General features: G+C 44.2%; 1 protein-coding gene across 1 annotated transcript in view; it reads left to right on the forward strand.

Moving 5' to 3' along the window:
• LOC103179061 (UHRF1-binding protein 1) overlaps positions 1–11434 on the forward strand; it is a gene marked incomplete at its 5' end in the record, with an annotated part of 43754 nt that extends 32320 nt beyond the window's left edge. Inside the window, 6 exons of the mRNA XM_042342174.1 lie at positions 935–1098; positions 3098–3248; positions 4245–4501; positions 6849–6957; positions 7478–7638; positions 9239–11434. Coding sequence (XP_042198108.1) covers positions 935–1098; positions 3098–3248; positions 4245–4501; positions 6849–6957; positions 7478–7638; positions 9239–9355 — 959 coding nt within the window. The remainder of the gene's footprint in view (positions 1–934; positions 1099–3097; positions 3249–4244; positions 4502–6848; positions 6958–7477; positions 7639–9238) is intronic.
• Positions 11435–12576: the final 1142 nt, after the last annotated feature.

Genomic DNA, 12576 nt, shown 5'->3' on the forward strand with positions numbered 1-12576 from the left:
ACAGAGAAGCCTTCACTGTAAAGACATTGTTTTCGTGCCCTGGCACCTCCGTACCTCTCTGACCTGCTTACCCCTTAACCCACTACTGGGGGGGTGATCCACATTGGCTCTGCCTCCGCTCGACTGGCTCCGGCCTCCTGCATGTCCCCCGTGCCCTCCGTTCTACCATTGGTGGCTGTCACTTTCAGTCACTACGCCCTGAAACTCTGGAATACTCTTCCTCTATCCCTCCGCCTTCCCCATTTTCAGGTCGTGCCTGAAGACCTTCCTCATCAACCGTGCCTAGGGTCACCGCCCCCTCCCCCCAGCTCGGCTTTGTGCTCCGCCATTGTCAAGCGCTCTGGGACGCTACCCTGTGTGAGGGACGCTTTATAAATACAAGTTGTTGTTGTTTTGTAGCTTGAGATTCTTGGGAGCTGTAAGTAAAGCTCCACTTCGTACACAACCAGTTAAATGATCTGAGGTGCAGCTGGTTGTTTGTGTCTTGTCCTGTGACGCCGGCTACAATCTAAACAATGTTTACACGTGTCCCCGACTCTGAAATGTTTTTTAATGATAGCGGACTGTCATCCTCACTAACACTCTAAGGGTCTCCTCAGCTCTGATTTCTAAGTGACTGTCAGATACCTGCATTAACCCGTTTAACAAGGATGCTGTTTAGTCTGCAGTATATCTGGCGATCACCAACTGTCCTGTCAGCTGAAAAAATTGTTTGATACCTGCCCAATAGCTGAGGGCATCAGGGACCAGCTGTCAGGGCAGTAACCTTATACGGCTCAGTGCTGTTCTGCCTTTAACCAAAAGCTGTTGTAGCCGCAAATTCTGGCTCTGTATTCCAAGCTAGTATTGTAGATGCGGGACTACATTGGGGAACAAGTAATATGTAAAGGTTTCTGAGAACCAGTTCCTGAAACTTGTGTTCTCTTTGCTTCAGAGTCAGGGCAGGAATCTCTGCTCTCTGACGGCAGCCTACATCGTGCAGCTGTGGCCGGCAGCAATCAGAGCCTCTCTGAGTGTGCAGACGGAGGAGCGAGTAAGAAAGCCTCAATCGCTACCAGCTCTTCCACTCACAGCCAGGAGATCGCTGACCCCCAACAGGTGAGTGACACAAAGGCCTCCAGCTGTCTCTCACACACTTTTGCTCCTTTTCTCCTCTTCCTTCTCCGACTGCTCCACAACACTATCCCATGTGAAGGCCGCTTCACTCCTTTTTCCCTTCTCCTGGAGATCGATTTAATGCGCGGGTTCCGCCCATCTCACACACATTGCCTGGACAACAACAACAGCTTGTGTTTAGACATCGCCCTCATGTAGGATGACATCTCAGAGAGCTGTACAGTGGCGGGTTGGACATCAAGCAGTGGAGAGGGGAAGTTGACCATAGGCACTGTCAAAGAGGTTTCTTAGGTGCAATTTAAAAACCGATAGAGAGCAGCAAGGCAGAGGGATTGAGGCAGGGAATTCCAGAGATTATAATAATAATCTTTCAATTGATATAGTGCCTTATCATGTTATCGAGACGTCCCAAAGAGCTTCACAGATTAGGGGCTCATCCACACTGCATACACTTGTACCACACAATCACTTACACATACACACTTGCAGCACTCATTGCCCCACTTGCACGCACTCACACACACACAGTTCCATTCTTTAACATTTGCAAAGTACTTCAAAGGTAATTCACAAGGTCAGAAGATTAGTGCAGATAAAGCAGGACCACCTGATCTCATCTTTCCAGAACACCCACCCTACCCTCCTTCTGTCATAGTACCTGTTTTTCAAATGTGGTGGTGGAGGCCCTGGCCTCCACCACCCTTCCATGCAACCTGTTCCAGTCCTTAATTATCTTTTGGGTAAAGACAAACTTCCTGGTATCTGTCCTGAAATTGCCGTTTACACCTCTAAACCTATGTCCTCACGTTTTGCTGTCTTGGCACATCCTCGAATATTGATCTGGGTTTACTTTTTCAATCCCACTTAAAATAAGATTCCCTCTGAGACATCTTCTCTGAAGACCCCCACCCTGTGTCATCCTTGCTCATAGTGTATTCCGCTAAGACCTGGGAGGAATCATCCTTGTTGCTCGCCTCTGCCCATTCTAACGGAGTTTGAATCTTAGTAAAATTTAAGTTGCGCTAGGTGATGTAATGAATGGTGTGGGACATTGCCTGACCCTAGGTATGAATGCAACCTAGATTGATAGCTTGAAGGGTTTCTATTCAAAAAGTTAGGAAAAACCTTGTGTAGTTCTAAGTGAGCCTGAGCTCAAAGCACATTCCTATTGACAAAGTAGTTTTCTCAGAGAAGCCTCAAGCTTCACTAATATTTGAACTAGAAATCTTGCACGTTTACACGGGAATGTGCACTCAGAATGGTGGGAGACTTGTTGTTAGATCAGAGTTTAGGGAAGTGTATTCCCGGTGCGAATTGACCAAGGGATGCTTGCTATGATCCAGTATTTGAGAACCAAAGTAGAAGTGATTAATGTTCTATCACCGGTGTCCCTGCAATCAAGTGAAGTCACAGCACTTATAGGTGAATGCAGCAACCGATTTGCACACAGCAATGTCCCACAGACAGCCATGGAGTGAGTGACCAATTTTATCTGGAGGATTGTCAGCCAGGACACCAGGAGAGAGAAAACTCCCTGCTCTTTTTCGAATAGTGCCTTTAATGGAGATCTTTAATGGAGATGCCATCCTTCAGACCACAGCCTCGACTGTGATCTCAAGTCCCACTGTGAGATTTCAACCCATATCTTTCTGAGCCAAAAGGTGAAAGTACTATTGACTGAGCTGTCCATAGGTAAGCGTGTTCCTGGCTAGCAGTGTAGTTAAAGGTAGCCCTCTCAGATATTGCCCGATGAGATCAGAAGTTGCCTTGGGACATCCTTCCGACGTGAAAGGCGCTATACAAATGTAATCTTGTTGTTGTTGTTGCCTGTGACCAGTGGTGAGTTAGAACGCTATTGAAACTTCGATAAAGTGAATAACTAGAGAAATTTCTCATATTGTCCCCATGATCCTTGGCCTTGCTCTTCTTGTTTCATGTTCCCAATGTCGAAACTTACATTTCCTGTTACCTTGTTTGCTAGGCCTCTGTGTTGGTGCTCAAGATTTTAGATGTGAATTGTGCGATCGATATGAGGGGTGATGACCTGTCCTTTGGTGTTCAAGCTAAGGAGGTGATTCCAGAGCAGCTGGGCAATGTGGACGTGGAGCAGTACATGAGCAGGCACAGCACGGGTGAGAAGCAAGGTTATACACACTGCACTCAGGTTTGCGTAATGACTAGACTTCCTGCAGCAGTCTTCAAAACCCTTCTTGTCAGAGTTCCATTTCATCCCGACTAATAATGCAGCTTTTATTCAGCCCCAACAAAATACTCCTTATAAAGGTTTGTGCAGCATTAAGTGAACTAGAGTTGGCCTTCAGCATCTAATTTACATATCTCTATGTAAATGTAAATTTGTATTTTGTAATTTCATCCCATATAGTACCATACAGTTAGTACATTTTCAGCTTGACTTTGGTACGTTTCTGATTAATGTTAATCACTGGCTAGTCAGCTTCTTGAGTAATCTTTAAGGATGTTTCTGCCAGAGAGACGAATGGTTTGTTTAAATTAGAAGTAAACAGGGACTGAACCAGGATGTAGGGCTTGGAGCCAAGAGTACCACTTGCAGAACAATTGTTTAATAAATATAGTAAACTCTGGATAACTCAAGGGCCTGGTGATGAATTATCCGATGTGACGAGTTAGCTGTTGGTCCCTAGCTGCCCGGGACCGCTCTGGTCAGCTTTTGGGCAGCTGAGTATCCAGTATACACTTAAGACTGTCTGAACCACACTGAGAGTCCCACACGTGTATGAAAATCTCCCTGTATCTGGATAGGATTGCACACTCTGTTCCTGGAGGGACGCATCCTGTTTACCCCATTCTGGAGAGCATTCCCCCAGCACATTGACCGAGAATGTTCAATGCGGATAAATCTTTTCTCTTTAGGTTCAGTGTCCTTAAGGTGGATGTTAGCGAACCCATGGCATCATTAGCGGAGTGATGATTAAAGCTGTTGGAAACGAGAAGGGAGCCCTGGCTGCTGATCCATGTCACGTAACCAATGTGGAATCCACATGCTTTATCCACATGCAGAAGTGCTGCTAATTGCTGCAAAGTGCTTTCTGTCGTTCACTGGTGCAAGTTCCTTATTTGCATTTGAACTGTTTGTGACTTGGTCTCAGGTTATGGGAAGCCGAGCTGTGGGGAGTCGGAGAGAGCCCAGCCTGCAGTGAGCTTTCATTTTGAGTGTGGCCCCGGCTCGGCTGAGCACTCTCCACTGGCCGTGAAGAACGGATTCCTGCACTTCCACATCAGTGACTACGAAGTAGAGTTCCTGATGTCCTCGCTCACAAACCTGGGCCCCTTTTTAGAAGACGAGGTGATTCCAGAAGTCATTCCAATGAAGATCGAGCTCTCTGAATGTAGAATTACACTAAAGGTATTTGACATTGCCAGCATCACATTGCTCTTTCACTTTTAATTTTGAATCAGAATAACTCCACAGTTTGACTGAAGCAGTGATGTGAAGCAGTGAATGGATCTGTGCCAGGGAACAATCTCGGAGTTTCAGAGCCTGGTTTAAAATAAGAGGAGCGCTATTGTTATAAGTGATAGCATGGCACAGTCACAGTCTGGCCTTGCAGTGCTTTGGGGTGGATTTCTTCCTCTCTGCATTGTTTCAGGTAATGTACTGTTCCTCAGCACAAGCTGACTTGGCTGCTCTGTTCTCTCTCTCGCTTTCTGGTACAGTTTTGCCTCCCTTTGATGATCCAGCAAATATCAATCACCAACACTCACATATACTGGCGTTCCATGACAAAGCATTTGACACCAATGTACTGTCCACAACATATTTTCCAATGGGAGCAATATCATGGACATGTTAGAAACATGAGCAGAATCATCCTTCGTGTGCAGTTGATGATTTTAGTGAGCAACGCTTATACCAGAAATGATACTGGACATAATAATAATAATAATAATACTCTTTGCATTTGATATAGGCCTTATCACATCTTTGAGACTTCTCAAAGTGCTTCACGGAATATACTGTAAAGTGAATTGACTGTATTTTGGGGGGTGAAATGCGGCAGCCAATTGCGTACAGCAGTGTCCCACAAACAGTTGTGGACTTTTTTTTAAAAAAATTGTAATTTTGAAGGGATTATTACCTAGATTGCGATTCTTAGATTATTTCTAGGTCTAACGGATCCTGTGTTGTCCAGCATCTGGGGACACATCTCTCCCTGCCTCACCCCCCTGTCTCCCTGCTTCCGCAAGGTCACACTACAGATATTGGGAGTGAATTTCGCCTCCAAAACAAGCTAATTATTTGAACCCAAACTGCCTTCCTTGTGACATCAGTAGAGACCAGGCATCAAACTGGATCGCTCTGCTGTGTCTAGTTTGGTACCGCAGCACAGGGTGGGTTTGCCAGACATCAGTCAGTGATTGTGCCCTTGTTTAGTTCTCTCCTCTGATACTGCAGTAATACCCACAAAAACACACAGTCACTGCACTTTACAGTAAATCCTGTGCAGTGTTTGGGGCATCCTGGTGTGAAAGGTGCTGTACCAAATGTAAAGATTGTTATTATTGGTATTATTAATACAACTGGGATTGAAGCTACCTCCTTCCTGCCAACAGAAGCCTGATTGACTTCTCTCCCAACCTACATACACCTTGGGCCATATGCAGACACTAAAACCAGATGTTTGCTAATTTAATATTACACTTTTTAATCTGCTTTTAGTAAAATGAAAAATTGTCTTTTGAGGATTCCTGGGCCATCCATTTGTTGCCCGAGAGCATTGGACAGAGTACGGACACTGGCTGGGTGTAATTACCCTGCACGGGGTGTAATTCACACGGATCCTGAAACCAACACTTCCTCTGGGTGTTGTTAGCATCAGGGTTTCCCAAGAGTCATCTCATTGCCCCCTCTCCCCCCCAACTCTAAATCCAGCTTCCCATGTGTTATAAACCAGATTAGATAGTGTTAGTGTGCAGAGGGATTTGGGTGTCCTTGTACACCAGTCTCAAAAAGTTAGTTTGCAGGTGCAGCAGCAACTAAGAAGGCGAACGGCATGTTAGCGTTCATTGCTAAAGGTTGAGAGTACAAGAGTAGGGAAGTCTTGCGGCAACTGTACAGGGCCTTGGTGAGACCGCACCGAGAGTATTGTGTGCAGTTTTGGTCGCCTTATTTAAAAAAGGACATACTTGCCCGAGAGGGGGTGCAGCGTAGATTCACTCGGTTAGTTCCTGGGATGAGGGGACTGACCTATGAGGATACGCTGAATAAACTAGGGTTGTATTCTCTAGAGTACAGAAGAATTAGGGGAGATCTTATTGAAACATATAAGATTCTTAAAGGGCTGATAAAGTAGACATTGAGGGACTGTTTCCCCCAATAGGAGAATCTATAACCAGGGGTCACAGTCTTAAAATTAAGGGTCAGCTTTTTAGAACAGAGTTGAGGAAACATTTCTTCACTCAGAGGGTAGTGAATTTCTACCCCAGAAGGCTGTAGATCCTCAGTCCTTGAACATTTTCAAGGCTGAGACTGATAGATTTTTAAAAAATAGAGGGATATGGGGATAGAGTTAGGTCAGAAGATCAGCCATGATCTTATTGAATGGCGGGGCAGGCTCGAGGGGCCGAATGGTCTACTCCTGCTCCTAATTCTTATGTTCTTATGTTCTTATTAATCGCTTCTTCCTTTACATCAGAACTGCAGTTAGGGTGGTGAGTCTGTCAAACTTTTTTTGTGCTGAATTTGTTTAAAGGATGACGGACCCCCATTGTACCCTACGAGCCCTGGGCCTATACCTATACGCCTGGATATTGATCATCTGGTGATTCAGCGGATCGATGATGGGACATTTTGTATGAAGGGTAAGTGAAGCTAACTGTCAGTTTGGGGGGAGGTGGGCAGTGATGATAGAAGGCACAGTCAAAGAGGTAGGTTATTACATGCGTTTGGAAAGGAGAGGGGGATACATGGCTGAGAAATTTAGAGAGAGAGAGAGAGAGCAAGGTGGCAGAAGGCTGGTAGAGATGGTGGGTTTGAAGCAGGCCTGAATTGCCTGAGCGGAGGAAGTGGCAAGGAATTGATTGCAGGAGATCACGGAATAGAGTGGGGCAAAGTAATGGAGGTATTTGAAATTTAGAGCAATCTTAAAAGTCAATCCACAGGGAAAAGTGAGGCAATGGAGCCTGGCGAGGATGAGGGGAATGTCCTTGTGTAGCCTGGAATATCAAAAAAGCACAAGCACGTGGAATTTGTATTAAATTTTTATTAAATTATTATTTTTCCAATGTGAAGGTTGCAATATAAATGCGAGTTATGCTGATTTTTTTATTTATGCTCTTACCTGTCCTGAACTGTTGGGTATTCCTGCTTCTCTTCCTGCAGTTGACTCACAGAACAAAGACAATCTAATGCCACTGAAAAACCATTTGGTTAGGATGGGGTCGGATAAGAGGGGAGAGGAATCTCCAGAGACTGGGAAACCCTCAGCTTTGATTGGGGGAAGGCTGCCATCAGACTTGGCCTCTACTGTCAGCAAGGAGATGGTGAGTGTGAGAATTCTACCTAACCTGGGAGAGGAGCCTGAGGTTTCCTTGGGGTTAAACTGAGGAATCGCTCTCAGCAAAGCAATGCTGGAAATCCCAAGACACTGTTACTTGTTGGCCAGCTTGTCTGGTCCATCATCAAGACTTGAAGGTGTAGATATGGTCAGGACCCTGTGAGCCAAAGCCCCAATGGGTTTACAAAAAGCAAAAGGCAAAATACTGCAGATGCTAGAAATCTGAAATAAAAACAGAAGTCGCTGGGAACATTCAGCAGGTCAGGCAGCATCTATAGAGAGAGCAAAGTGAGTTAACATTTCAGGTTGATGACCTTTTGTCAGAACTGACCAAAAGTCATCGACCTGAAATTTAAACCCATTTTCCTTTCTCCATGGATGCTGCTGACCTGCTGAGTGTTAATAATAAAAATAATAATCCTTGGATTTGATGTAACGCCCTATCACGTCTTTGAGATGTCTCAAAGCGCTTCACAGAATATACTGCAAAGTGAATTGACTGCATATTTTGTGGGTGAAACGCGGCAGCCACTTGCGCACAGAAGTGTCCCACAAACAGTCATGGATTAAGTGACCAAATTATTATTATTTATTTATTTTGAAGGGATTATTAACCTTGGAAAAGTGATCTGCTAATCGACTACCAATTGGGTTCCTACTTACTGCTCGATAAACAGGCGCGTGCAGTAAGAAAACTTGCGACTTCTGTTTCTACCGTAGAGAGTTGGTTGGTCTGAGTTGGACAAATACTTTGAAAATTACAACTGCTTTATAATGAGTTGTGGTTACACAGATTAGACACACGTCACTCACACTTCGAGCACTATTGGCAAATTCTCTGTAATTTCCATGGTGTGGGTGGATGCATTGAATTCTCAGTTTGGTTTGGAAAATCTTAAGCATGGTGATGGGTTTCTGTCAGACATCCGGCTGACCAAAAACAAATTGGCACAGACATTTAGTGAGCTGTAGTAATTTGCTCTGTCTGTCTTTGCTTTCCCTGTGTTAAAACACCTGGCCTCGAAGGTGTATCCAACATGAGGAGCTGTGTGGAGAAATCATGAACACAATCTCACATTGTTGATTCCAAATAAACCCTCACAGAATAATAAAACGTACTCTCCTGCTTCGTGATTTAAGATAGGACAGGTTCTACCCTGTCACAGGTACTGAAATGTGCATAGATGCCTATTGATCTTAAAGAATAAAAATCAATTGTACATTTCTACAGCTCCTTTTGTGTCAGGAGGACGTCTCTAAGTACTTCACAGATGTGTGTGGGTGGTGGGGGGAAGGGAGGTGAAAAAAATCAGTTGAAAAAAGGTCTGAAACAAAAAGCATTGGCCACGGGGTGGAAAGGGTTTAAAGTGAAAATCCAGGCAATAGGCGAGATCAATGTGGCCTTTGTGCACTGGGGCTGTTATGAGGTTATTAAAGCTGATTTGAATTGTTCCAATTGATCCAGTATGATTTCTTTCCTGAAGTGGTACATTAAATGCTTGCAGGAGCCTCATGCCTGTTCCCTGGTGTTTGAATGAAGAGAATAACGATAAGTATTTCTTCTCTCTTTCAAATGCTTTGTGCAGAATGATCTCCTGAGACAGGAACTCGCCAGCACGAAAGCAGCTCTAACCAAGGCAAACCACGACAGAGACAGACTGCTCCAGGAGATAAGGAAACTGAACCCTGAATTTGACCTCTGATGGTCACTCCAGACTAGCACAGAGTTAACACTGCCAACAGCAACACTAATACTCGTTTAGGATATCCCTGACTTAGTGACTATTTTTTCTAGTATCCGTTCAGCACTCGTCTCTAGTCCGCAAGAATGTCCCGATACCTACAGACAGAAGGCAACTCCAGCTCCAAGTTCAGCACTTTGAAACCACTCGGAAGGAATCTTGTTTCATACCGCGGACATTGGAGTTTGATTTTGCCAAGTACACAGAGAGTGCGGACGCCAATCAGCACATTCAGCATCAGTGATGGGAGGGAAGAGCGACTGCAGAGGTGGAGACTCGGCTCTGAGCAAGAGATGGCAACTGAAGCCAATTGAGTTGCTGCAAGCAGGGGAAGATGGGGCTGTGTGAAAGCTGAAGTGGACACTTTATAATGACATATGGCCAGGAACATTCATTTACTGGGGAGAATACACAGAGTGACACTGGGCTCATTCGCTCCCCTTTGCACAGTAAGACCAGTTGAATGGTAAGAGCACCATGTAAATTTGTGACCTCAATCCCAAACAGAAGAGCGATATGATCAGCACTGTAAGGGCTGGTGTATTTTCCCCCACACCTTTTCCCATTTTGTGTCTGCCCAAATATTGCGGAGTGATTCTTACACTTGTGGGACTGATGGGTTGTAACCAAAATGGCAACAGGCCTTATATGCAGGTGTGTCTCACTTCCTGGATGTCAGCGGTTGTAAGGTCTGCCTTCATCAAAGCACTTTTTTAAAAAAAATTGGAAGGCCTTGTTCGTGAATGTTAAATTACTATTTCTCTGTGTTATTCACTCACGAGGAGCTGCCTGTGTTGATGTGCTCTGTCATCCTTTCCAGATTCTCACAGGGTGAGGGCTGCAGTGTGGTAATGAGCTCCAGGATGCTGTGCTTGCCTGCAATTCACAAAAGTCCAGAGCATTCAGAAGTGAACAATGCAGACTTAATACCCTTCTGTTAATGTTTACAGGCCTTTCCAACATTAGTACTTGGCACTAAAATTGATCTGATTCCAATCTAGCTTTTGCTGGATTGAGTTTAAACCCCTCAGTTTCTCCAGATGCCATTGTGCTTCATGTTAGGAATCGGAGCCATTCCGATGGAAAACTGAGTGAAACCCAACTATTGTCAATAGCCTGCCTTTGGATAGATTGTCAAAGTCTCCAACATTCAGTGGTCACCAGAAGAAGTGGTATTCTGCTAGTGCATAACCCACAGCCCCCTTCCCCCATAGCTGGAGATTAAAACGTAAAAATATTCCAGGATTCCTTCACTATTTTCAGGCAGAGTGCAATTTTTACCTATTTTGCAAAGTCAGTCAGAATACTAAAGCTTCTGATTCATGGAACTGTTGTCAAGTTTCCATCTTTAAATGTAATACAGTTACATAGGCTGTTCTGAGCCTCATCTGTGTGCATATTCGATTTTGTTGCCATGGTAAACTAGCCAAAAGACTGCTCTCTTCGTAGGTAAGAGATAAATCCCATTATGTAATGGAAATGGTACTTGGAACTGCCCACTCCTGCTGCCCTCACCTATCAGAATACTCTTGGGTGCAATCGGACTTCATCTGCTTAAAGATGCCTCACAGCACAGAGTGTATTTCTCCAGCCAGACCTTCCTGGCTGCTGTAGGTGCTGTCATTAGATATGGTCATGTTTAAGATACATTAAGCTTCTTTCAAACTGTTGGTCAGGAATTTTGTAAAGATAGTTATTAACTTATGATAATGTATTTCATCTAACTTAAAGCAATGTATGAATTAATTGGTTTTCGATCCATTGCCTGCTGATGAATAATAGACTAGGAAAGCCACTAGATGGTGCTCATATCGGCAATTATCAGCTTGTCAAAGGCACAGTGTCCACATTTGCTCACTGAAGATGCACTTGTATCAGAAATTAACCAGCAGTATGTTGTCGCCTTACTCAAATGCATTGATTGGGTCATTCAGAGTGATTATTTTTTCATCAGCTCATCCCAAGTGGTTGGGGAAGAGCAATTTTTACACCAGCAGCTATTGGCTGCTGCGTTTCGTTCACAATCAATATACACAAGTCAATTCACTTTACTGTATAATTTGTGAAGCGTTTTGAGACGTCTCGAATATGTGATAAAGCGTTATATTAATTGTAAGGATTATTATTATGTGAAGATTGACGGAAGTGCAGAAATGACACCAAAGCACTAACTATTTTTGGAGCATTTCCTTTTGTACATTCTTATTGGAGACAGGAAAAGGCGAACACATTTTGAGGTCACTTTCAGTCACTGGCTGCAGTGTTCTCAGTAGCAGAATGTACCAGTAAGTAAGGTAGCTGCAGACAAATGTGTTAATATTTTTACATAGACATTTCATCTAAAACTAATCTCTGTGCAAAATGGGACATGTTACAAATTAAAGCTGCATAGTGCAGTGGATTGGGATTTAAGGATATAAAAAGAAAGGTCTTTCATTGGCTCAGTTTTTAACTCTAAGAATCCCAACCACACAGATTGCTGCACACAGATCTTTCAGTCTTCCCCCACACAGCACTGGGCACCAGGAGATTAACATTGCAATTTGCCAATCCCTGAAGGAGCTGGGCGGTTAGAAGGTTAATTTTAAAAATCCTTACAATTGTTATTAACTTTTATATTTTCCCTGGGTGTTGGTTTCACTACCCCTTCCCCTGTGTTGAAGGACAGAATGGGTTTGTGCCAAAGGTTTGAGATTAAAAGCTTGCAGTACACCACATCCGTGTCAACTTAGACGTCAGTAGCGTATTAGATTGGAACCCACATCAAACTGTCCTGTGCGGTGTCATTTGCAAGTGCAGTATCACAGCCAATTTACACTTGATTATGTGATTTCATTTTATTCGCCCCGCACCCACCCCTTGCTACTTTTTGTGTAAAATTCTCCTGCATCTTGTCTTGTCTCTGTCCTTCCCACCTCCAAGAGGCTTCTATCCGTTTCAACCATTGAAGAACACAGGATTAAATGTGCTGTGTAATGAAATTTCAAACATTGCATGTATTGGAGGGCAGCTTTTTGCCTTATACCTTGTTAATCAGAAAGGGCAAGACGGCCAGAAGCCTGGTTTCAGCTCCTGCGATGCTCTGTCTCTCTGGTGCACCTCTCCAGCTCATTGTCACTAACTCTCCCAGCAGGAGGCAAGTGAAGCCTTCAGACTCACGTGGGCCTTCAGCTGAGGCTTGT

Source organism: Callorhinchus milii, unplaced genomic scaffold, assembly GCF_018977255.1.
Source record: "Callorhinchus milii isolate IMCB2004 unplaced genomic scaffold, IMCB_Cmil_1.0 Scaffold19, whole genome shotgun sequence".
Classification (NCBI taxonomy): Eukaryota; Metazoa; Chordata; class Chondrichthyes; order Chimaeriformes; family Callorhinchidae; genus Callorhinchus; species Callorhinchus milii.